The sequence below is a fragment of the Ctenocephalides felis genome, unplaced genomic scaffold (assembly GCF_003426905.1).
Source record: "Ctenocephalides felis isolate EL2017-DRISC unplaced genomic scaffold, ASM342690v1 CF-g0.4_SCAFFOLD_03571, whole genome shotgun sequence".
Classification (NCBI taxonomy): domain Eukaryota; kingdom Metazoa; phylum Arthropoda; class Insecta; order Siphonaptera; family Pulicidae; genus Ctenocephalides; species Ctenocephalides felis.
The window spans coordinates 5950157-5973566 of NW_020539725.1; the positions used below are offsets into that span (position 1 = coordinate 5950157).

Here is a 23410-nt window from a genome sequence, read left to right on the forward strand (position 1 = left end):
ATATATACGGTAATAAGTAAGAATTAAAGACTCTTATATATACATACATACATACATACATACATACATACATACATGTATATATATGTTTATATATATATATATATATATATATATATATATATATATGTAAAAATTTTTTACTATGTTCCTACTGCGCATGATCGTTGAGAAAATCTTCGTAATATGGAACCACCAAAATTCTCTCTATCCCGTTCTCTCACCAATGACGATACAGTTTCCAGTATTTTCCGCAAACACGTTCGCACACATTTTACTCTCGTACACACTCGTAATACAACTTCCAAACCAACAACATGTTCGTTTGGAATAAGCTTTTTTATAATAAAATATATCATTCATTTTAATTTTACAATTTTTTTTAAAATTTTTCATAACTCGACGTTTCATCAATTTTTTATTTCACTTTTATTTATTTTTCGTGCAATTTTGTGTTTTTGTGTTGTTTTTCAAAGTTTATTTGTATGGTGAGTTTCTTTACATTGTTTATTTTATGGTTGTTTTTCATATATACTTTTCATATACATTGTTTTACTTATTTCTGTCTGTTAATTATGTATTTTTTTATATTGTTTTAATTTGTAACCCTGAATTATTTAATTGTAGCACTGAAGATGGGTCAAATCCAGACCCGAAACGTATGTTCTCTATAAATAAAAACATTTTTCATTAAAACTGTTTTTTAATTACTGGATGGATGCCCAAGAAACAATTTATTATATTATTTCACCATCTGAAGAAAAACCTCTCGCTTTATATATATATATATATATACATATTTATAGTAATGAAACATCTCTAGATCATAATTAAAACTTTTAAAATTTGCTTTTAAAATATCCACTTGGAGCCTATTTTTCTTGGGCATTTAAAAATTATTTATGCTGCTACTTATTTTTTATGCTGTAACAATCAAGTGATATGTAAATACTGATTTTTCATCACAAAATTGATATTTTAAATGATTATAATAACAAATAGTCATTAATACTATTTTCATACAGATGTGATCATTAAATTGCTTTTTCTAGTCATAACAAAGAAATTAATCTTCAGCTTTAAATGTATGGAACAGCATTGGTTTTATGAAAAATATTCAATTTTTTTAAACTGAATATGGCTACTGAAGCTGTTTTTCTATGATCAATTAGTCCAACTTATTTAGTGATGTCAATAAAGTTTAAATTAAATATTGCTGGTATATCAAGGCTATAAGTTATTTCAACATACTACATAACTCAACGAAATTGATTTTAATGATTTTAATGATGTTTTATTTATAAAGTCAAAACTAATGGCAAAATAAATTTGTGCCTTTATCAAATATGGCACTAATAGTGTGTTCTTGTTAAAACATCGCGACATTTTTGTGGATTGTGATGGATATTAATTTTTCTAATTATAATTAACAGTCTATTTGAAAACATAATTCCATGTACTACAATTTTCACAGCAGATGTTTAAAAATAACAACAATAATGTTTATTGAAGAATAAACATTGTAACAACTTATACTATAAACTATCTATTAAAATTTACTATGAAGAATATGCAAATGCTATAAAATTCAACCACTTTGCTACATAGTTGACCATTACTGTATTTATTATTTCAAACATAAGCGTACATTACCCTGATCTAAAAATGGCAGTTGAAAATTGTTACACAAATCACCATTTTCTAAAAAAACAACAATTTTCTAAAATTTCAATTATTCATTTTTAAGGTCAGTAGAAAGTGGAATGTCTGTGTCTGTAGTCATTGTTGTATCATTTGTATTGAACTCCCATTCTGACCCGGTTGAGACTGGTGTTAAATCCCCACTGTCTTCACCAACTATTGATAAAGAATAGAAGATCGAAAAATAAAATATACGGAAACAATGGAAAACAATGGAATAAAAAACAAATTGGTTATGTAGGCAATATAACAAATAAAATTTTTCTATTGTGTTAGTAGACCATTTTAATAAAAATATTTATCACAATTGATGAGGAAGTCATGGGAAAAAAGGGCAAAATTCGTTGATAGTTTTGTTTAAATATAAGTAGGTGGAATTAAAACAATTTTTAAACTGAGAGATTGAAATGATCTTTAAAATGGTAATTACATCATTTGAACACTAGATTGGGGCTGATTTTGTATGGCTATATATATATATATATATATATATATATATATATATATATATATATATATATATATATATATATATATATATATATATATATATATATATATATATATATAGATATATAGATATATATAGATATATATATATATATATATATATATATATATAAATATATTTCTTTGTTTGATGTATCGCCCTCAAGAACTCACTCATAAATATATATATATATATATATATATATATATATATATAAATATATATATATATATATATATATCAAATGATATATAATAATTAAATATATTAAAATCAAAATATATTTAACAACTCATCTAACATTATTCTAGACAAAGTTTGAAAATGATCAAAAGAAGCAAAAATATCACATCTTCAAGGCGTCAAACCATCAAACCATCAAAGAAAAAGAAAAAATGTCTAGTTACTAACCAGCTAGAGGAGCATCTGGAGTCGGACAGGTATTACCATCTAGACGTAATCCTACGTTACCTAAGTCACCACCGACAGCAGGAAATAAACCAGATATGGATGGAGCAGTAGTTAATGCCATATACCTAAAATATTAGTTTGAAAACAGAATTTTCCAAATTCTCTGTCCTCCAAATGTGCACAGGGATGAAACTAATTTCTAATGATAAAATTGCTTACCCATCACTACTTATAGCAGACAAATCACTGCTTCCTCTAGAATAGTAATCGGAAGGTCCATTGGGTGAAGATGGTCCGCCACTAGATTCTGTGCTTGCTGGACAAATTGAACTGCATATGCTAGATGCCCCTGAAGCACCGTTCCAATTTGATGATCCTTAAATACAACAATAACCATATTAGAGTATAGATAGTTATTTATAATATTATAACTACGAATGCTCAACCAGCAAAAAATAGCAGTTTTGGAGAGAATGGAATATCCAACTAGAATGTTTAAAAAAAAAAAAACAATTTAATTTAGGACTGATAACATTTTTAGGGAGTTTAAAAAAGATTAAAAAATTCCCATTTCTTGGTCAAAAATGGTCAATACATCATTAGATCATTAGACCTATAAAATACGAATCATCAATATCATCTCAAGTATTTATAATAATTATTCGAAAATATTTAGAAAAAACTGTTATTAATTCTTGTTATTTATTTATTGATTATTAATTATTTTTATTTCTCGAATGTTTAATTACAGTATGGTACGGAAATTTCCAGCAATTTGCTTTCACACGTTGACTGCGGTATGGGTAGGAATTGGTTGCTTCTATTATGCCAGTGGTTCCCAACCTTTTCAATGTCACTACCCCTAGCTAATTTAAAATAATTAAAACCACACAAATTTGAACGAAAATATGTTTATTATTCAACTCCATTCACAGCCAAAGCGAAATGGTGTATCAGGCCATTTTCCTCAATAAACTCTTTTAGCGTTTGAAATACGTCTTCGCCGCGGGTAGTAGTGGATAAAGACTTGCAGAACAAATATTCCTCCTTTACATCGTCATTTTTAAAGTATCGTGTAAACATCAATAATTGTGAACACGAAACAACATCTGTGGACTCGTCCACTTGTAGCGCAAACATAGGACTTTCCTTTATTTTGTTTATCCCACTATTATTTTGTTTATTGATGTTTTAATACTATTTCGTGCCATCCCTTGTTACCCCTTTAGAATCTCCGTTTTACCCCTACGGGGGTAATTACCCACAGGTTGAGAACCACTGTACTATGCTGACTATTTCGGGATAGATTTAAAATAGATATGGGACCGTCGACAGTGTGTTGACAGCCGCACCAGGAAAGAAGGGAGGGATGTCGACACTTTGTCATGCACTGCTAGTTTAAACATTTAAAGTATTAAATAATGAGTAAATCCTTACGACTGTTATTTCCTGGTGATATTTCACCTCGGTCATCACGTGTACATGCGGCTAAAGTTGGTGTTCCCGAAGCAGTTTGCGATGGCGTTCTCGGGGCCTGATTTGAACCCGTAACACGCTGCAGAAACCTATCCAACTGGCGCAAAGATAAAGCATTATGTAAAGTCTCCAAAGGTCGGATAGGCGGAACGCCTCCAAAACCTTCTAATGCTGTAAAATAATATAAAATCATTATAGTAAAATGTATACATGGACATGGTAGATAATATAAGATCATTATAGTAAACAAAGTAAATATTGTTTTAATTGAATATTTTCAAATCTTATTAGATTTTAGTGCCTTGCAAACGCAAGGTCTCGAGCTCACATCACTAATGATATCCCGTTTCATTCGTATGTATAGATCAAAATACATATGGTGAATATAGCAAAAAAAAGTTAAAATAAATCTAAACGTTACCATTAAAAAGAACAATAAATGAAATGAAATTTGAAATGAAAAAAAGATGAAATGAAATTTATAAAAAATATATAGATTAATGATAATAAACAAAACTAATGATAATACATTTTCTTCGCTACAAATTAGGTATAAAATTTATAGAAAAACAGAAACTTCACATTCGAGAGGTTAAATATATAGTAAATAAAAATAATGACGCATATATTTTCCAAATATCCTATTTCTAGGTCTAATGTTCTCTTAAATTGTTCTGTGGTACACTGATATCTTGTAACTTTTATTCAATTGAAAGTGGCATTTAGCCTTATGGCAAGTTGCATGAACTTCCCGAAATTTGTAAGAATTGACTTAATTAATCAAAATTGAAAGTTAGATAAAATTTTCAACTGGTTATTTCAAAAATAAAGTTATCGCTTACAATTAAATCTGAACATTTCGATTTTGAATAGAATTTTCTCAAACACGTTAAAATTAACTGTAATTATGTTTATTGCATAGACACGTGCTTGTATGCAAATTTTGATGAATTTTTAACATTGAACTATTTGTCGTAGTGTCGTAACATTTTAGTATATTTTATAAGACCAAGATATTTATTGCCAAAAAAAGGTTCATAAAAATCGGCAAAAACAATTTCAAAAAAATGGCCCGATAGATTTTCACCTAAAACTAATCAGTATCATTTCCAACCAATTGTTCAAACAGCTTTTGATTTTTTAAAATCGATTTAAAATTGAAAGGTAAAATGTGAAAAAAATTTCACTTTTCTGCTATTTACAAAGAAACGGCTTGGGTGATCGGCGCGCAAAATTCGTCGAATCGAATGGCTTTTAAATTTTTAAAATTGGTCCTGCCATTTTTGAGAAAACGTCGATTCACGGCAAAAAACCTGTTCACATACACACACACATATTTTTTTTTCAAATTTGGTCTCATTCGATTCAGAATGGCTTGAAATGTCGAGAAAACATAAAATTTGCATATCGGATCACAAAATGTTACACTTCAACAATGAATAATCAACATTACAAGTTAATTATTATCATCTTTCATTTATAAGATACTAGTTGCACCCGATCATGCGTTGGTGTGTTATGAATTTAATTAAAAACCTTAACTAAATCGCAGAGTTATTACATCTAACACAATTATTATGATAGAACATAGCAAATGTGCGTTGTATTAAATTGATTTGATTGATTGAATTGTATTAAAAGAACAGCGAGTTAATTATTCTAATCAGCATCGTTTGGTGAAACATAGAATTTCTGACAGGCCTCAGAAAATGTAACACACGTAGGGCTTACAATACCGGGATTTCGGGCAATTTTTGTCCGGTATTCAATATCTGTATTGATACAATAATACCGGTATTTCGGGATTACCAAAATTTTTTAAAAAATTTAACTTACGCAATACACATACACAGTTTCTGCTGTGTATATGCTTGCCGGCTCGGCTCATCCACGTATGACACATCTTCTCGATGACGACAAGATAAAGCGCAATAAAGCGATTGTTTATATATTATATGCGACCTAATGAATGAAACTCATTTATAAAAATTATTAGTCGTCCATATGCACGTAACTAAAAATATTACTAGTAAATTTTTCATTAATAATACCGGTATTAATACTTACAAATTTCAAATATCGAATACCGCTATTCAGATTTTAGTACGGTATTGGAAGCTCTAAACACACGCATGGATACTGACTGTCAAGGATCAATAGAAATATTAGGTAAAATATAATTATGGTCAGATGTGCTTTTATATACGCATTAGAAAATTTGAAAAAAAATGCCCAAAAAATAAAAAAAAATCTTAAGGGTTGCAATGAAAATATGCGTAAGCTTTTGTGCGGCGCATAGGCAAGCAGAAACACAGAGAAATTGGTTTTTAAATATATAGATATCATTATGTATTCAGTATAATTGTATTTAACAATTTAACTCGTTGTATTTTCGAACCCTTCTGGAGCTACTATATGAGCTATGTAATAAGATAAATAAAATAGTAATATGAATAATGAAATAATAGTAATATGAAATGACGCTCTCTTTTAACCTTCCCGTAGAAGTTTGTTTTCATCCTAAAATCATATTTGCCTTTTATGACGTTTTAAGCCAGTCTGATTCAAATGATTTGGAAAAGGTATGTGTTTGTGCGCGCGTGTGTGCATGTGAGTCGATTTTTGACGATTTTTATGAAACTTTTTTTGACGATAGATATCATGGTCCTATAGAACATACGAAAATATTACGGCCCTACGACAAACCGTTTAATTTTAAATATTCATATAAGTTTGGAAAAATAATAGCGTTTATATAAAATATATTTCGGCGATAAACTTTATGCACCAAACAGTTCTACAATTAGTGAGGTGCATGGCATCGTGCCTTAAGGCAAATTGCTGGAACTTCCCGTATCAAAAATTATTTCTTTTTTTAAAAACGATTAACATTTTTGAAAAAAAAAATTACTTCGAAAAAAATAGATTTTTGAGAAACTATAAATTTGACAAAAAATTACTTTTTTTTTGGACAAAAAAAAAATTGAAAAAAAAGTTTTCTTTATTTTGACATATTTTTGAAATTCTGAACTATTTTTCAAAGCAATCGTACTGCTTTATCTGCATAGAGACGAACTATAAAGCGCGTAAGCGCCGCGTCGCCGTCTAATGGATAAACATTGGTACGGAACCCATAGAAATGTAAACAAAATTTATACTTATTGTTAAAATCTCTCTAAAATATCTGATAATTTGATTTGCATATGTCTAATGATCATTTTTGACTGCCAAATGGCTTTTTTTACTTCTTTCGTTAAATCTCCGAAACCGCTAGACCTGCCTTTATGAAAATTTGATCAATTCTTCATCTTGTTAATACAAAAAAATGTTTTTTGAATTATTAAAATCGGACGCTCCGTTCTGTAAAAAAACGAGTTACCGTTTTTGGCACTTTTTGCTCCGAAACGGCTGGACCTGCCTTCGCCAAAAACTAATCAGTACGTCTCCTTATCAATACAAATCGAATGCTTTTTGAATTATTCAAATCGGTTGGTCAGTGTTCCCGAAATCCTCGACGAAAATTTGTATCCGCGCGCACACACACACACGCACACACACACATACATCCATTTTTTCTAAGGTATGCCAAAATATTCAGAAATCTTTGAAACGTAAATGGGAAGTTAATAATTTTAAATGGGAAGTTAAAAATTTTCCCGTACCGCAAATCAAAATTCGAGTAATTAAAAATAATCAATAATAATAATCAATAAAAGTTGATCATTGATTTGAAACTTTTGATAGAATTTCGAACCATATTAAATCATTCTATCTTAAATCAATTATTTTGAAATATTTTGGAAATTCTGAACTTTTTTTCAAAGCAATCGTACTGCTTTAACTGCATAAAGACGAAATATCAAAGCACGTAAGCGCCGCGTTGCCGTCTAACGCGTAAACATTGGTACGGAACCCATAGGAATGTAAACAAAATTTATAGTTATTGTTAAAATCTCTATAAAAAATCTGATAATTTGATGTGCATATGTCTAATGATCATTTTTGACCGCCAAATGGCTCATTTTTTTATTTTTTCCACCATATCTACAAAGTCGTAGGACCTGACTTTCCAAAAATTTGAACAGTTCTTCATTTAGTCAATACAAATAAAATGTTTTTTGAATTATTCAAATCGGTTGATCCATGTTCCCGAAATCGTCGACGAAAATTTGTATCCGAACATACATACATACACGCACACACACACATACACACACACAACCATTTTTTCTAATAATAAGGTATGCCAAAATGTTCAGAAGGTTTTGAAACGTAAAGATCTATAAAAATTTTCATTTTCGATTTTTTTGCGATCACTATAACTTGCCCTACGGGAAGTTAATTAAAATTTGGGATAATAAGCTACAATTTTAGGACGTATGCGTGCCTGCACATTATAATTAATATAAATACAGATAATTTAAATATATTTGAGAAATATCAAAAGGAAATAGCGATGTTTAAAATAAAAGTGAAAACTTTTATCTAAATATCTAAATCTTTATTTTGGTTGATTAAGTCAATTATTATACATTTCGGGAAGTTCATATAACTTGCTTTAAGGCAAAATGCCACTTTCAACTAGTTACTTAAATGGCATTTCGGTAAATGTGATCAATAAAATAACATTTTAATCTATTATCTTACCAGATGGCGAAGCCGTACTAGCAATCATATCTCTCAGATTTGGCGCCGACGAACTTCCGCTAATCACAGCTGTGCTGAACAATCCTCCTGCAGCTGCTGCAGTTCCGCCAGTGGAGGCCATTTTCTTGCCGAAACCGAAACCTAACATCTTGAAGTAGCTCATCTGTCCCGCAATACTGTGTCGCTGCGACCGTCTTGGCGACCGACGGGACGTCGAAGCGACCGACGTTGCCGCATCGCCAGTAACGTCTAACGTTTGTAAACGTGACGCATGTTTGTTTGTCGATTGATGGTAGGAATGATGGTGACGGGAGGAGGAGGCATGGACTTTATTGCTGTTGTTGGTAGCTTGATTTACAATTGGAATAATCGTAGTGACATTTGAGGGTAATGGATATTGCGAGGGCGTGACTAGTGGATCCGATAAGGAACGTTGCGCTCGTAAAGGACTAATGGAAGGAACTCTATCTTCTGTGTCATTAAACGTAATGGTGTTGCCAATTTTTGAAATGTCTACACACTCTGAAATGCTGGTGCTCATAACGCCATCACCACATTGAGGAGCACTAGCGCTTTTGAATGTGTCGTCACATTTCTGAGTGTTGCTACACTCAATAATCTCGTCATAAATGGGACTCGAAAAGGCTACGTCGTCTTCTTGAATTTGTGGCAAAGGATTATCTAGGGATATAGCAGGAATAGTGCAAAGTGCCAAGAGAGTAAGTGCGTAGTGCATATATGAAAGAAGAAAAAATAAACAAAAATTAATATTGTTCGAAAATCGTACGCCCGCATCCACCTGAAGCAACTTTAGATTAAGCAGATGTTTCATCAATGTAAAGAATTTAATGAAAGCGGCAAATATGGCTTTTTAATACAAACTTGGTAGAATATAAACTTATTTTATTCGAAGAACGCTTTAAAATTATCATTTTATTACATATCTCAATTTTTATTAACAAAGTAACTTGTTACTGAATTCGCAATATAATTGGTAAAATTTAGCCAATGACTATAAATTAAAACTTGCAAATATTTGTTTTTCTCAAATCTTATTTATTTAGTATCTTCATGCGGATTTTTTCTTTTTCTTTTATTAGATATTCACACACGGGATCAAGAGCTACTAATAACATGAACCTTTTGAATAATGACGTGTCTGAAAAACTAAAAATATTTGTGCTGATATTCTTAGCATTGCTCATTGTCAGTACGAAAACCATCGTCTGAAAGATTTTAGCGCTGCACATCAAAATCCCACAGGAATTTGAAGATACTTACAAAAATCTGAAAATTCCTATAAGCTTCAAATTATTATTCGATTTTATTGATGCATTGGAAAGAAGTTCATAAAAGAAATTGTCAGACGATTTCAACTTGCACAAGCAAATTAAATCAATTTTGACCATAATTTAAAAATTAATTTTATCCAAATAAAATTTACATCTATGATATGAATTTTTACGGTATCTTAATAGATTATTTGCACTCCCGCCATAGCATATTTTTCTTCGCCAGGAAAGGGCTTTTGCAGTCCAGAATTGCCTGGCATTACACATACCTTTTTAAAATCGCATAGACTCCTTAGACAAACAAATATATAAATTTTAAGCTTTAAGCTTATTATAATGCATAATCGTTTTGCTCATAAAAGTGAACTTTCGACACGCCGGGCAGGTTGAAACCGCCTGGCAAATCGTTTTTTCAACTTCTCAATAAATAAATAAAATCGTATAAAGATTTTAAGTTTGAACGATTAAAGTTGATGTGCCGGGCTGAAACCTGCCAGTCGATGATTTTTGTACTTAGCATGCTAAGAATGGTCAGTATAAAAATTTTCAGCCCTACAGAAACACCGTTATTCATAAGGTTCAGTAGCTCTTCGCTTATACATAATTGATTCTTTTTTATAAATAATATGCCACGACATAGTGATCAGAACGCATTATTAAAAAATGATATACCTTAGGGGGCGTCCATTAATCACGTGAGCGAGTTTTTAAGGATTTTTAGACCCCCCCTCCCCCTTTGTGATATTTGGTGATATTCAAAATTACCCCCCCTCCCCCACCAAACATCACGTGTATTTTTAGTTACGTGAAAAAACTGTATAATTTTTAAATTTTTTTAAAAATGTTTGAACTTTTTTATAAAAAATAGTAAAAATAATAAATGCACGTGATATCTTGCTATACCCCTCCCTCCCCCACGTGATATTTCGTGATTTTTTGTCAAACCCCCCCTCCCCCTAAAAACCTCACGTGATTAATGGACGCCCCCTTATGAAATGCCACAGTACAAAGTGTAATAACTTTTGAAGTATACATTATATATAGTTGTTGACATAGAATTTTTAGGATAAAATTGATAGAGTATATTTATTGATTTTTATTCAAAATTTAGAAATATTAAATTTTTAGAACAAATTGTTATGAAAAATCATGCATGTTTAAAAATGCCGCTTATTTTCACATTAGAAAACCTTTTTAGTATCAAAATTGTTAATACAACAGACAAAGTTGCTAATAACGCAACCGTAAATTTTAAATATCTTTAATTAGCCTTGATGCTTCATTGCTGTATATTTGACTATAATAAAACGACATTTAATTGGTCAGTGTGTAACAATATATTAGTATATGCCAGTCTTTTTCATAATAAATAATAATTAAAAGAAAACGTAATACGTTAATTACCAAACTCATATATGTGCAGATAATTTTGGCAACACATTTTGTCAGAGTTATATTATAGTGCAACCAAGACAAACCAACAAAAACAGCAGAAATGGTACTGAAGTTTGGTATCAGAAGTAAGATCAACGACCAAAAGTTGATTTTGTATATGGAAAGGAGTTAGGAGGATTTCAAGATAGGAAAGCAAAAATCACAAAATGTCTCACAAATTTCATACGTTTTTAGAACTATTATATCATTATTAACCGAAATTATTCTTCATTATTACAGTGTAATTACGAAATGTGATTTGAACTAACTAATGATCGTGCTATATATAAAATGAGGAAACCGAACCATTTAACATATTTCAATGACTAATTTAGTTTAGAACTATATATTTATGAAATGTAAAATTGATCACGAATTTATTATCAGTAGCTGACAAACCAATTAACTATTATTTAAATACTTATAATACAAATGTTAAAAATGCACATGATGTGCTGTTCTTCAGAATTCACAAAAAGGCAATTATGAAAATCAAATTAACCTTGGACGCTTCATGTAGTATTCATTTAGCAAACTTTGAATAATTAAATAAAATGACTGCGAGAAATATTACTTAAAGTATATTTTTACATCTTTTTTCAATAACTACAGTTTTATTATAATCAGAATTTATTGCCAAAACTAGCTGTCTAAAAAAAATTATTTATATGTGTTAATAAAAATAAAATAATAATATCGTATGTATATTATTTCTAACAGAATAAAATATTTTTATATAATCTTAGGAATTTGCAAGACATTTTGTATAGCGGGAGGAATGATTGACAATGTTTGATGCACTATTAATATACCAACAAATTAATCATAATTAAATTTTAATTAAAACATTATTCTATATGTAACAAATAAAGACAAATATACGATTACATAATTTGCACATGCTACTAAGGAATTTAATTACGGTTATTATTTGTTGGTTTTAATAGTACAAAAGACATCGTTTTGCAAAATCGACAGTTACACAAATTATAACGATACAGATGAGCTATATTATTTATTCCACTTGCAATTAACTAAATTTCTCTTCAATAATAATAAATTTTAATTATATGCAGTAATGAGTTATATAAATTAATTTTTAATAAAAACTCTAAATAATATTTAACCTTCCGCTATTTTTAACGTGAATATTTGTAACAAGACTACACGTGTCGGACTGTCTGTTTTTTTGTTTTCTCAACTTTAAGTTTTTCAACTTTTCAAACAAAAAGAGGTATTAGTAATTATTTATATTTCATCTACATTGTTATTAACGCAAGCTGAACACGTAAAAGAACATTTACAAGGGATTTTTGAAGACATTTGTGCATTAAAAATGACGCCAAAATTTGTTCTTCGTGCGGACTGAGAGTTCGCAAATATGTAAGGAAGGTTTGAAAAAACTTTTTGTTTTTGTACATAATTTGGAATTGAAATTTAGTTAATTGCAAATCAGAGTTATGTGAATCAGCGCCAATGCCGTGAGCTCCGAATCAAATATGCAAATAAACAAAACATTAGCTATAAATATACCTGACAACAATAATAGCAGTAAAATAATCAATTGTCTACTATTATTATTTTATTATTTGCAAAACTAATTAGTATTTTAGTATATTATTATTTTATGCGTATAAAGAAAAATCTTTGTAATAATAAGATTTATATTTTATAAAAAAAACATTGTAATCTTGTCATTTGATGATATATTTTTCGTTTTTGTGATAAATATATGATAACGCATTGCATATATAAATATAAATATGTGCAAGTAATAATAGATTTTGTACTGCCATAACAAGATTTTCATATTATTTTCATATATTGATCGCAAAAATAATATTTTTAAGAAGTATTGGCAATGTTATAAAAACAAATAAAAAAGCGATTTAGAAGAAAACTCACCCTCGTGCCTGTGGTGGTCGTAACTCTTAGCCCGCATTGCACATTCCGGACTCATTGCACGATTAGAACCATGAGGCTGATTTTAAAAACAAAATTATAGTAAATAATTGTATAAAAATCAAAAGTTTTCATGAAAGGATTTATGCACATCTATTCGAAATTCTAATTCGCTATTTGAAAGGCAAAGAAAAAATACTTGCAAGTGGCATTTTCTTTAAGTTGCATAAAAAATCCCGACATTTGTAAATAATCTTTATCAATTTTATTACAAATTATTGATAAATGAATACGCACGGAGTGATTTCTAAAAGTGATTCATTCATTTCATTCATTTCATTTTAATTAATTAATTAATTTTTATAATATAACCACCTTTCGTAGATCTATAATCTTTTAGTATGTTAACACGAGATACTCTATTGTTATACAAACATGGCCTGACAGATCTTTGTCAATCACCAGCTAATTAACTAATCAGCGCAATTTTCAAATGATATCCTTCGAATAGTTTTTGAATTTTCAAGATCAATTCATGATTTTGGGGTAAAACGCTGACAAAAAAAATTGCAAAATGAATTTTTCAAATTAAACTATCGCAAATTACATCAAATGAACTTTAAAATGCCACTTACACCTTGTTTAAATATAGTACTTCAATTATTTAATTTTTGAAAATTTTAATTATTTTGTAATATTTTTATGTAACTGAATCATCAAAAAATGAAATCGTTTTTTATTTAAAAGTGATAACACTCTTTATATGTAAAACTTAAGTACAAAATATTTTCTGAAATCGATTCATTCATAAATGTAATTTATTATTTCATAATAAAATTATTTTCAGCGTATTTATTTTTATAAAGAAAATATGTTTAATTTTATTCACATAAAACAATAAAAGTATTATAATTTACAAATAATTGAAATTTAAAAAATACCTGCTTTTGCTGCTGGTTTGATAGCTCAGCACTCAATAATTTAGCAAGATCAGAAGCTTCATGGCCACTAACGGTATGACAATTCCTATAGGTGATAAAAAATAAATAGAATATGAAATGTAAAATATTTGTTGATTGTAAATTTCTTCATAAACTGACCCAATAGCAATCGGTTCTGAAATGGTATGTACTCTTGGCTTATGTAAAGCCATATCGGCTCTTGTAGAATCAACATCCATCATGACGTCCTTCTAAAAAAAAAAATAATATTTGTTAGCTCTCATCAGTATATTTAAAATATAAAATATAAAAAGATAATGGTTAGCATATGTGTAGTAATAAAATATTAATACTTATTAAATTATGTGATAAGTATTATTAAAAAATATGAACTGATATGACTGATTTTTTATTTAATTTTAATAACTACTCAGATATATAAATTGATGTGTTTTGAATATTTTCTTCATTTTCCAATTATTACATGAAAGCTTATGGCTTGAGGAAGAGGAAATGTGTTCACTTAACAAAATCATATGTTCTGTTATCTTATTCCGTTAACTTACAACTGTAGATGCATTAGATGTAGTTGTAGATCCAGTATTAGAATTATCTTCATCCATGGCAATTTCTGCCTCTTCTTCAATTCTAGATGGAGCCTCCTCATCGCCGCTCTAAACATGAAATTTGTTACAAAACAAAATACCTTATATTTAATATATACAGCAAAGTAATACTGCGCCATTACAAAAATGGTATGATAAGTAAATAATACTGCTAAACCTTCAATTGAAACCTGATAAACATAAAAAATCGCAAAAATGGAACAATCCATACCAGATAGTGATGAGATTTATTTCAGAACACTTAAATTTATTATTTTTATCATTTAACTTTTAGTTATTATTTATAACTTTTAGTTTTTATTTGGCCATACCGTATAATTTTACTATATATACTTAAAACCAACATACCGTTGTCCTACTAGTCACAGAATCATTTCTGCTGTGTGGTCTAAATCCAGGGCCAGGAGGTAAATTTTTCTGAACACAACAATTTACACCAGGGCTAAAGTGCAACTCCACATGGAACCTAAAAACATATAAATTAAAAATTGATTGAAAAACAAAATATTTTAATAACTTTATTATAATGTAAATGATTAGCTTCTTTACCTCTCTTCAGAGAACAATTCCTTGGTAGGATCTTCATAAAGCATCACGACAATTTGCGCCATATAGTTTAATTCAGAAACCATTGATACATATTCCATTGCTCTACGCCACTGCTCGTCGCATAATACCTGAAAATTAAATTATAGAAGTGATTAAAATAACACAAATGAACAGGTAAATATTCAATGCAATTTAATTTATAATGCTGTATAATGAACTCACATCAAGCAATCCTCCATGTCTTAGTACAGTTAACAAGGAGTGAACATGACTCTCACTTGTAAAGTATAATCTAGTTCTAACATGACGACCAGGACTAGAGACACCATGACTATATCTGTAGTCATTTAAAATAAGTTAATTAAAAATAAGCACTCAAATGAAATAATATCCAATGTATTGTGTGCTTTTCAATTATTAACTTAATAAATGTTTATTTATGCTCACCTGGGATTTAGTCTATTAACAGTTTCATCGCCTGTTTCTTCTATATTTCTTTGTAAATCTGCGCGGATTTTTTTCAGTAAGGGTGTGCAGATTCCTTGGCCAATTGTAAGCTTTTCTTGCATCGTTAATCCATATTCCTGTAAATCAAATACAAAATAAAGTAGTTGAATATATGGAAAAAGAGAGCCATTCGATATTACCTGTGGTATAACGATGTCTGCCAAATATTTTGAATAGGTATATAATTCTTCAGCTTGTTCAAACTGCAGAGTGTGCTGATTATGTTGTAGATCATATTTAATGCAGTCATATATATCAGGAATTTTCGAAATATCGAAAGTTTTATTTTTCTGGCAAAAGTCTTTTTCAATTTTACCCCATCTTCTACCCATTAGTTCCCATGTTTCACCGTGATATAAATTTGCATCTATAATAATACATAATAAATGTATGACTGAATAACACATGTTTTCGCATAAATAACATATATAAATTTCTTAATAATAACAAATATTATAATTTTAGTTTTCGTAGAGCTTCTCTATGAAAAGATAATCATCTATTCAATCATCAAACCCATATTTTTGTGTGAGTAAATATTATTTATTATGTTCGAAATATTCTTAAGACAAGAAATTTTCATTAATTTCTATATTATTAAAATTATCAATTTTATGCTATTACATTTATCCAAGTCCACAATGATTATACAATGACTAAACTGGTTTCAAGTACAAAGTATACAACCAAACGCGATTGTTTGTTTTCATAAACTTCATTTATAAACTGTATTATACATGTATAATACCTTTGGTTTTTATATCGTCTTTCTTAAGTTGTACAATTTCTATAAGTTGCTGTATAAGCTTCTGAACATGTGCACAGCACTTTACAGGATTCTTGACAAAATCTAAAGCCTGGTTAATACTCAAGGCATTTCCTGGATTGATGCGCATTCGATCTTCGACTGTGAACTCTCGATCCTGCTGCATTAGTTCATGAAGTCGAGATTTCGCACTGAAAGAATGGTTAATCAAAAACTAATATATTACAATGTTATGAAAATTTTCTGTCGACTATTGTTATTGTAAAAATTAAATCGAATATTGAGTAACATTTGAGCAGCTAAAAATGTTTGAAACTCGTGTTGATTAAAAAATATTTTTGTACAAATATTATCGAACATTAGAAATTCCAGTTTGAATATATATATATATATATATATATATATATATATATATATATATACGAGGTCTGTTCAAAAAGTACCCGGAATTTTCGTTTTTTCAAAAAAATATTTATTTATTCGTCTACATTAATGTGGTCCCCTTCAAAGTAGTCCCCCCCAGATATAATACACTTATGCCAGCGTTTTTTCCAATTTTCGAAGCACCCTTGATATTCACTTTTTTGATATGTCCTTGAGCACTCTCAGCGATTCGGCCTTTATTTCTTCAATCGAGGAAAACCGCCGTCATTTCATGGGTCTCTTCAACTTTGGGAATAGGAAAAAGTCACACGGAGCCATATCTGGTGAATATGGAAGTTGGGGCATGACTACGGTATTGTTTTTGGCCAAAAAATTACGAACAAGCAACGACGAGTGAGCAGGTGCGTTATCGTGGTGCAACAGCCATGAATTGTTTTTTCCATAAATCGGAGCGTTTTTTTCGGATTGCTTCACGCAAACGTCGCATCACTTCAAGGTAATACTCCTTATTACCGTACGACCTTGTGGTAAGAACTCTTGATGCACTATGCCGTTATAATCAAAGAAAACAGTAAGCAAAACCTTGACATTCGATCGAACTTGACGTGCTTTTTTCGGTCTTGGCTCACCTGGGCTCTTCCATTGGGACGATTGGGCTTTGGTTTCGACATCATAACCGTACACCCATGTTTCATCACCAGTTATGACCCTTTCAAGCAAACTTGGATCGTTGTTGACGTCATTTAACAGCTCTTGAGCGATGTTCATGCGATTGCTTTTTTGGTCAAAATTTAGCAGTTTTGGAATGAATTTTGCTGCCACTCGTTTCATGCCCAAAACATTTGAAAAAATGTTATGACATGAGCCAATTGATATGCCAACTTCATCAGCAACTTCTCTAATTGTGATTCGGCGATCATTCATAACCATTTTTTCCACTTCTTTCACATTTTCATCGTTTGTTGACGTGCTGGGTCGACCGGAGCGTTCGTCATCTTCAACGTCTTCGCGGCCATCTTGGAAACGCTTATACCACTCGTAAACACTTGTTTTTTTCATAGCAGACTCACCATAGGCTTTTTGTAACATTTCACACACTTTGTTACACTTTATTTCATTTTTTACGCAAAATTTAATACAAATTCTTTGACTTTTCAATTCTTCCATTGTAAAAATCGCCGAGCTCAGAAAAACACGTCGAACCTTAGCGACTACCACAGACAAAGTAAACAGTGAATATAGCTGAAAATTTCATCATACTTTAGGGGCATGTATACCAACACAATAAAAAAAAAAATTTTGACAATCAGACACTCCAGACCCGCGAAATTTAAAAATTCCGGGTACTTTTTGAACACACCTCGTATATATATATATATACAGGGCCGGTCCTGCCTTGCATGCGATGCATGCAAAAAATACGTGCGCAAACCTACGAAAGTTTAAATTATTGGGCATTATTGACGAAAAACTACGAGCTGATTTAGTTTGAACGAAACTTGTTAAAACAATAGATACAAATTATAATAGAAAAACATGGAAAAATCGGAAGTCAGTGCATAGAAAATGGCTTATTAAGACCGTGAAACTGAATAGTAACTTTTGTTTTTGTTGAAAATGTTTCGAATCTGATGAACTTTGATACGTGGTTAGATTTATAGAAATGGAACAAATATGAAAAATGGAAGCAAAATGTACTAGAAACAAAAATCTTGAGCTTTTCTTATACCTATTGGTGTCCTAATTTTAATTATTAACTAAGCAGAAATAATACAGATACAAATATAATTGTGTTTTGTTTTCAATATAGTTAAGAAAATATGTAATTTCTTTACATCTTTTAATAAAATACGTTAAAAATTTAACTTTAAAACAACAATCTGATATTCTGAATCAGATGGGAAAGTAAATATGAATACAATTCGGTCCTTACGATATCAATAAGGAGAAGTTTACAATGCAATTTTGGATATTGCAAATAATGAAAAAAAAATTAAAACAAAATTTATAAAATCCAACATGAAAAAACAGTGTTCTGTTTAAAAATGAAACAAGGAAAATGTTTCAAAATCCAAATATTAATATTACACATACGTTAAAAATACTTGAAAATGTAAAATATTTGATTATGGTCAATCCGCAAACCACTTCGATTTTCTAAATAAAATTAGAATCAATGTATTTTATAAGCTTTTAGATTATATTTATTTTTTGTGTACTAAATCCAGAATGATTAACCCCTTTGACTCGGATGCCGAAAATTCGCGAGTGGAAAGTGTTAAAAATCAATTTAAATATTCATATAATTTTAATAATAAATGTTAAAACAGTTAAAATTATTGAGGGGGGGGGCGCTAGAACAAATCTTGCATGCGGGCGCTGAAGACCCCAGGACCGGCCCTGTATATATATATATATATATATATATATATATATATATACATTTTAAAAATATGTACTAAGTATGTTTTTAGAAAACCCATCATTCTTACACACTTGACTTATCACAAATTGGAAACCACATTTAAACAAACAAAATAATTAAAAAAAAATATTTATTTGATGAATTAGCAAACTAATAATTCTTACTCACATATTCTGGTATTTACTAGAATCACAATCATTATCCAATAAACCATTTGTGTTTGCACTCTTCACCATCTGAACTAATATTGGTGTGAGTTCGCCTTCCAGGGCTAGTAAACCTTTCGCAAAAGCAGCTGCGGTCATCTGAACTCGTCCTTCATCAGAAGCGTATATCTTCAAATCATGCCGGAATGTGGAATGCAAACGTAATAGTCCTAAACCTTGAGCTCCGCCGGATTCACCTTTTGTCAAATATGTTCGTATAATAGTGTTGAATAAAAATTTTTAGAGAAAAGAAACCATATTATTTGGGAAACTAATCACCGTTCAGTTGCCTGCTCTGCCCTCCTGGATACATGCACCGGAACATCCGTCCAAGCTCTTCTGCCTGTATTCTACCAGCAGGAGTTAATTCGCCGCCCCATTTCAATATTAGAACCAGAGATGGCTCTTTAGGTTCTCCAGCTAAATAATATATGTATAATTTAATAACAAATACTAAAAAAGAATATAACAGGAAATGAAACATACTATTATCATTAAAAGTAATAATTAACATTATTATATTAGAATTATATCATTAAAGTTTTTGGTACCAAAAAACTGAAGTATAACGATAAGTTATACTGGTCATTGTCATACTATATAGGGTTTCATCTGGTCATTATATGTGAAATTGATTTCATTAAAACCCAAAATAAGTAATAAATTGAATAATTGTCTCAATACCATGCCTAATATTATTAAAATCGTGTTATAATAATGACTATATCGTTTATGAGCGTGATGAAAGGGATAATGTTTGCAAACTAAATCTTGCAGAAATGTGTAAAATCATACTTTGAAAATAAATTCTACAGAAGTGTATGTGAATACAGTTTTTCGTCGACGATATCAAGAATACGGATCAACCGATTTGTATGATTCAAAAAACAATCAATTTCTATTCATAAGGAGACGTGTTGATTAGTTTTTGGCTAAATGCAGGTATAGCCGTTTCAAATATACGGGGCAAAATGTGCCAAAAATGATAAATCAATTTTTAAGAAAACGGATGAATTTCAATGATTTAAAAAAAAAACATTTTACTTGTATTGACAAAATGAAAAACTGATTTTTTGGAGGGCAGGTTAATACGATATTTTATAGAGATTATAAAGAACAAATTTTGTTTATACTTCTATAAGTTCTGTACCAAGATTTACAATGACTAATAATAGGTAGACAGCAGAGCGGCGCGAACGCGCTTTGATATTTCGCTACTAATACTAAAATGGCTATGCAGTGCGAATGCTACGAAACTAAATTTTCAAATTATTTTAGAATAAATATTATATAATAAAAATTTTAAAATTCTCACAAATCTTATTTTTCAAAGTTTCCGAAAATTTCAAAGCATTTAAATTGCGATACTAAAAGTGCCAGCATTTTACTCAACAAGACACAATGCCATGCAGCATTAGTTGATTCAAAATTTTTGAGTTCAATAAATACGATTTCCAAAATTTGATTAGATTAACTATAATTTCGGAAAAAAGATCAAATCCTTCGGGTTGATCAGAATGTTTAATGGTGATAATTATTTAATGTAACAATAAATTATGAACAGTAGCACTCAATTTGTTTGTCGAAATTTATTTTTAAATACCTATATCGTAACAATGATTAATTATAACATATTCGGCAGATAAGATTACACTTAAAAGGTCCAACAAAAATATGTTACAGTATAATTTTCAAATAAAAGGATAAAAACTACTGACTGGTGTCTTACATAATGTTACCCGAATAATCAGTAAGTATTATTATGTAGTTAGTTTATGCCAGCAAAATAATGTATTGCATCAATAGTTTAAGTATGGAACCAACCGTGTTACTCGTACAAATCCAACAATTCAAAAGTTGCTTCAATAAATATTTCGATCACATTATTTTTTATATTACCGATTATGTCGAAGCTGAAATCTTAGAAGTACTTTTACAATTAAAGGTGCATTCATTAATTTTTCTATTGCAAACATAAGATTACAAAGAAAATAAGAAACATAATAAATATATCATAAATGATATAAAATAAGCAAAGCAAAAACTTCATACTCGTGCTGTTAGTGTGTGATGAACTGTTACCATCATCTGAACTTGATCCTCTGGGACGTCCACGAGGTTGGTATTTCATTTGAACTTTACGATTTATGCCAGAAAAATGACCGTACCTGTAAAAGAATTAAAGTATAAATAAAATAGTGTTACTTTGATTATACTGTTAAACCAAATTATAAGCATAATCGTAGAAAATAAATATTAAAAAGTATTTAATAGCAAGAAATATCCATACAGTTATCTTTGAAGACTTGCTCCAACGTCCTTATAAAAAATAGTAGGTATATACAAATCATCGTTACAAAATGAATAAGTTGATCATAAAAAATACCAATTTATCGTTTGATTTCCTTTTAAAATCTCTCAGATTCAAGTATTATAGTATCTCTGATAGAATCTAAAATACAAACAAAAGCTTAATCTTTTTGTTCATATAAATTGAACACACATTATGAGTTGAGTGTTTAATTCTGGAAGAACATATACGGTTTTTAGTTTCTAAATTATATATCATTCTCACACAAATAACTAGTTGGTATTGGTATTTTGCCTTGAGGCAAGTTACATGAACTTCCCGATATGAGTAAATAATCGACTTAATCAATAAAATATAAATTAATTTATAAGTGATTAAAAGTATTCCGAGTGGATTTATTACACCTAGTAATTGAAAACGAACGAATACGTTAACTCGGAGTATTTTCTAAAAGCAAATTTTCAAAAATCAACAATTTTTATAATTAAACCAGTTTCCGTAGAACTTTAATAGTTTTGTATATTCATTAAGACCAAGTACTCTATCATTATACCAAGTAAATCGTCTAATTTTAATTTTAACAAACATAAAGAAAAACTGAAAACTGAATTTTTAAATTTAAACTACTTGTCGTAAGGCCGTAATATTTCAGTAAGCTCTATAAGACCATGATATATATCGCCAAAAAAAGTTTCATAAAAATCGGCTTAATTTTTTTTCAAGAGTTAATTACAAGAAAACGACTCGGTAGATTTTCATTTATCATTCCCAACTAACATCTTTCGAACAGTTTTTGATTTTTGAAAATCGACTCGGTAGTATAAGCTTAAATATGGAGAAAAGTTTAACAAAAACGGCTTGGCAGATCGTTACACAAAACTGACAAACGATAGTCCTCATTGAGATACATCAAATCGCTTTTAAATTTCTGAAATCGGTTCAGGCGTTTTTGAGAAAACGTCGATCAAAGGTCTAATTTTGACAAATGCCAAAAAAATCATACAAATTTTTGCAAACTTTGACGAATTTTTAAAGTTAAAGGAGTTGTCGTAGGGCCGTAATATTTTAGTATCATCTATAAGACTATGGTATGTACAATCAAAAAAAAGTCATAAAAATTGTCGAAAAAAAAATTTTTAACACTTTATTACAAGAAAATAGCCCGGCCGATCTTTACCAAAAACTAATCAGGTCGATTCCCACCCAATATCTTTCGAACGGTTTTTGAATTTTTAAAATCGATTCAGAATTGCGGGCTAAAAAGTGGACGAAATTTTTTTCACTTTTCTGCTATTTACAAAGAGACGGCTTGGCTGATCGTCGCGCAAAATTGATAACCGCT

At 29.7% G+C, this 23410-nt stretch overlaps 1 protein-coding gene across 1 annotated transcript in view; it reads right to left on the minus strand.

Annotated features, from left to right (window-relative positions):
• Positions 1-1657: 1657 nt before the first annotated feature.
• Positions 1658-23410, minus strand: part of LOC113384651 (inositol hexakisphosphate and diphosphoinositol-pentakisphosphate kinase) — a 70413-nt gene continuing 48660 nt past the window's right edge. The window contains exons 12-29 of the mRNA XM_026622401.1: positions 21810-21925; positions 20037-20177; positions 19720-19954; positions 16725-16933; positions 16117-16343; positions 15917-16053; positions 15692-15806; positions 15470-15597; positions 15269-15386; positions 14861-14968; positions 14454-14545; positions 14295-14379; positions 13357-13432; positions 8726-8974; positions 4040-4249; positions 2822-2978; positions 2603-2727; positions 1658-1857 (exon numbers count right to left, since the gene is read on the minus strand). Coding sequence (XP_026478186.1) covers positions 1733-1857; positions 2603-2727; positions 2822-2978; positions 4040-4249; positions 8726-8974; positions 13357-13432; positions 14295-14379; positions 14454-14545; positions 14861-14968; positions 15269-15386; positions 15470-15597; positions 15692-15806; positions 15917-16053; positions 16117-16343; positions 16725-16933; positions 19720-19954; positions 20037-20177; positions 21810-21925 — 2653 coding nt within the window. The 3' untranslated portion in view covers positions 1658-1732. The remainder of the gene's footprint in view (positions 1858-2602; positions 2728-2821; positions 2979-4039; positions 4250-8725; positions 8975-13356; positions 13433-14294; positions 14380-14453; positions 14546-14860; positions 14969-15268; positions 15387-15469; positions 15598-15691; positions 15807-15916; positions 16054-16116; positions 16344-16724; positions 16934-19719; positions 19955-20036; positions 20178-21809; positions 21926-23410) is intronic.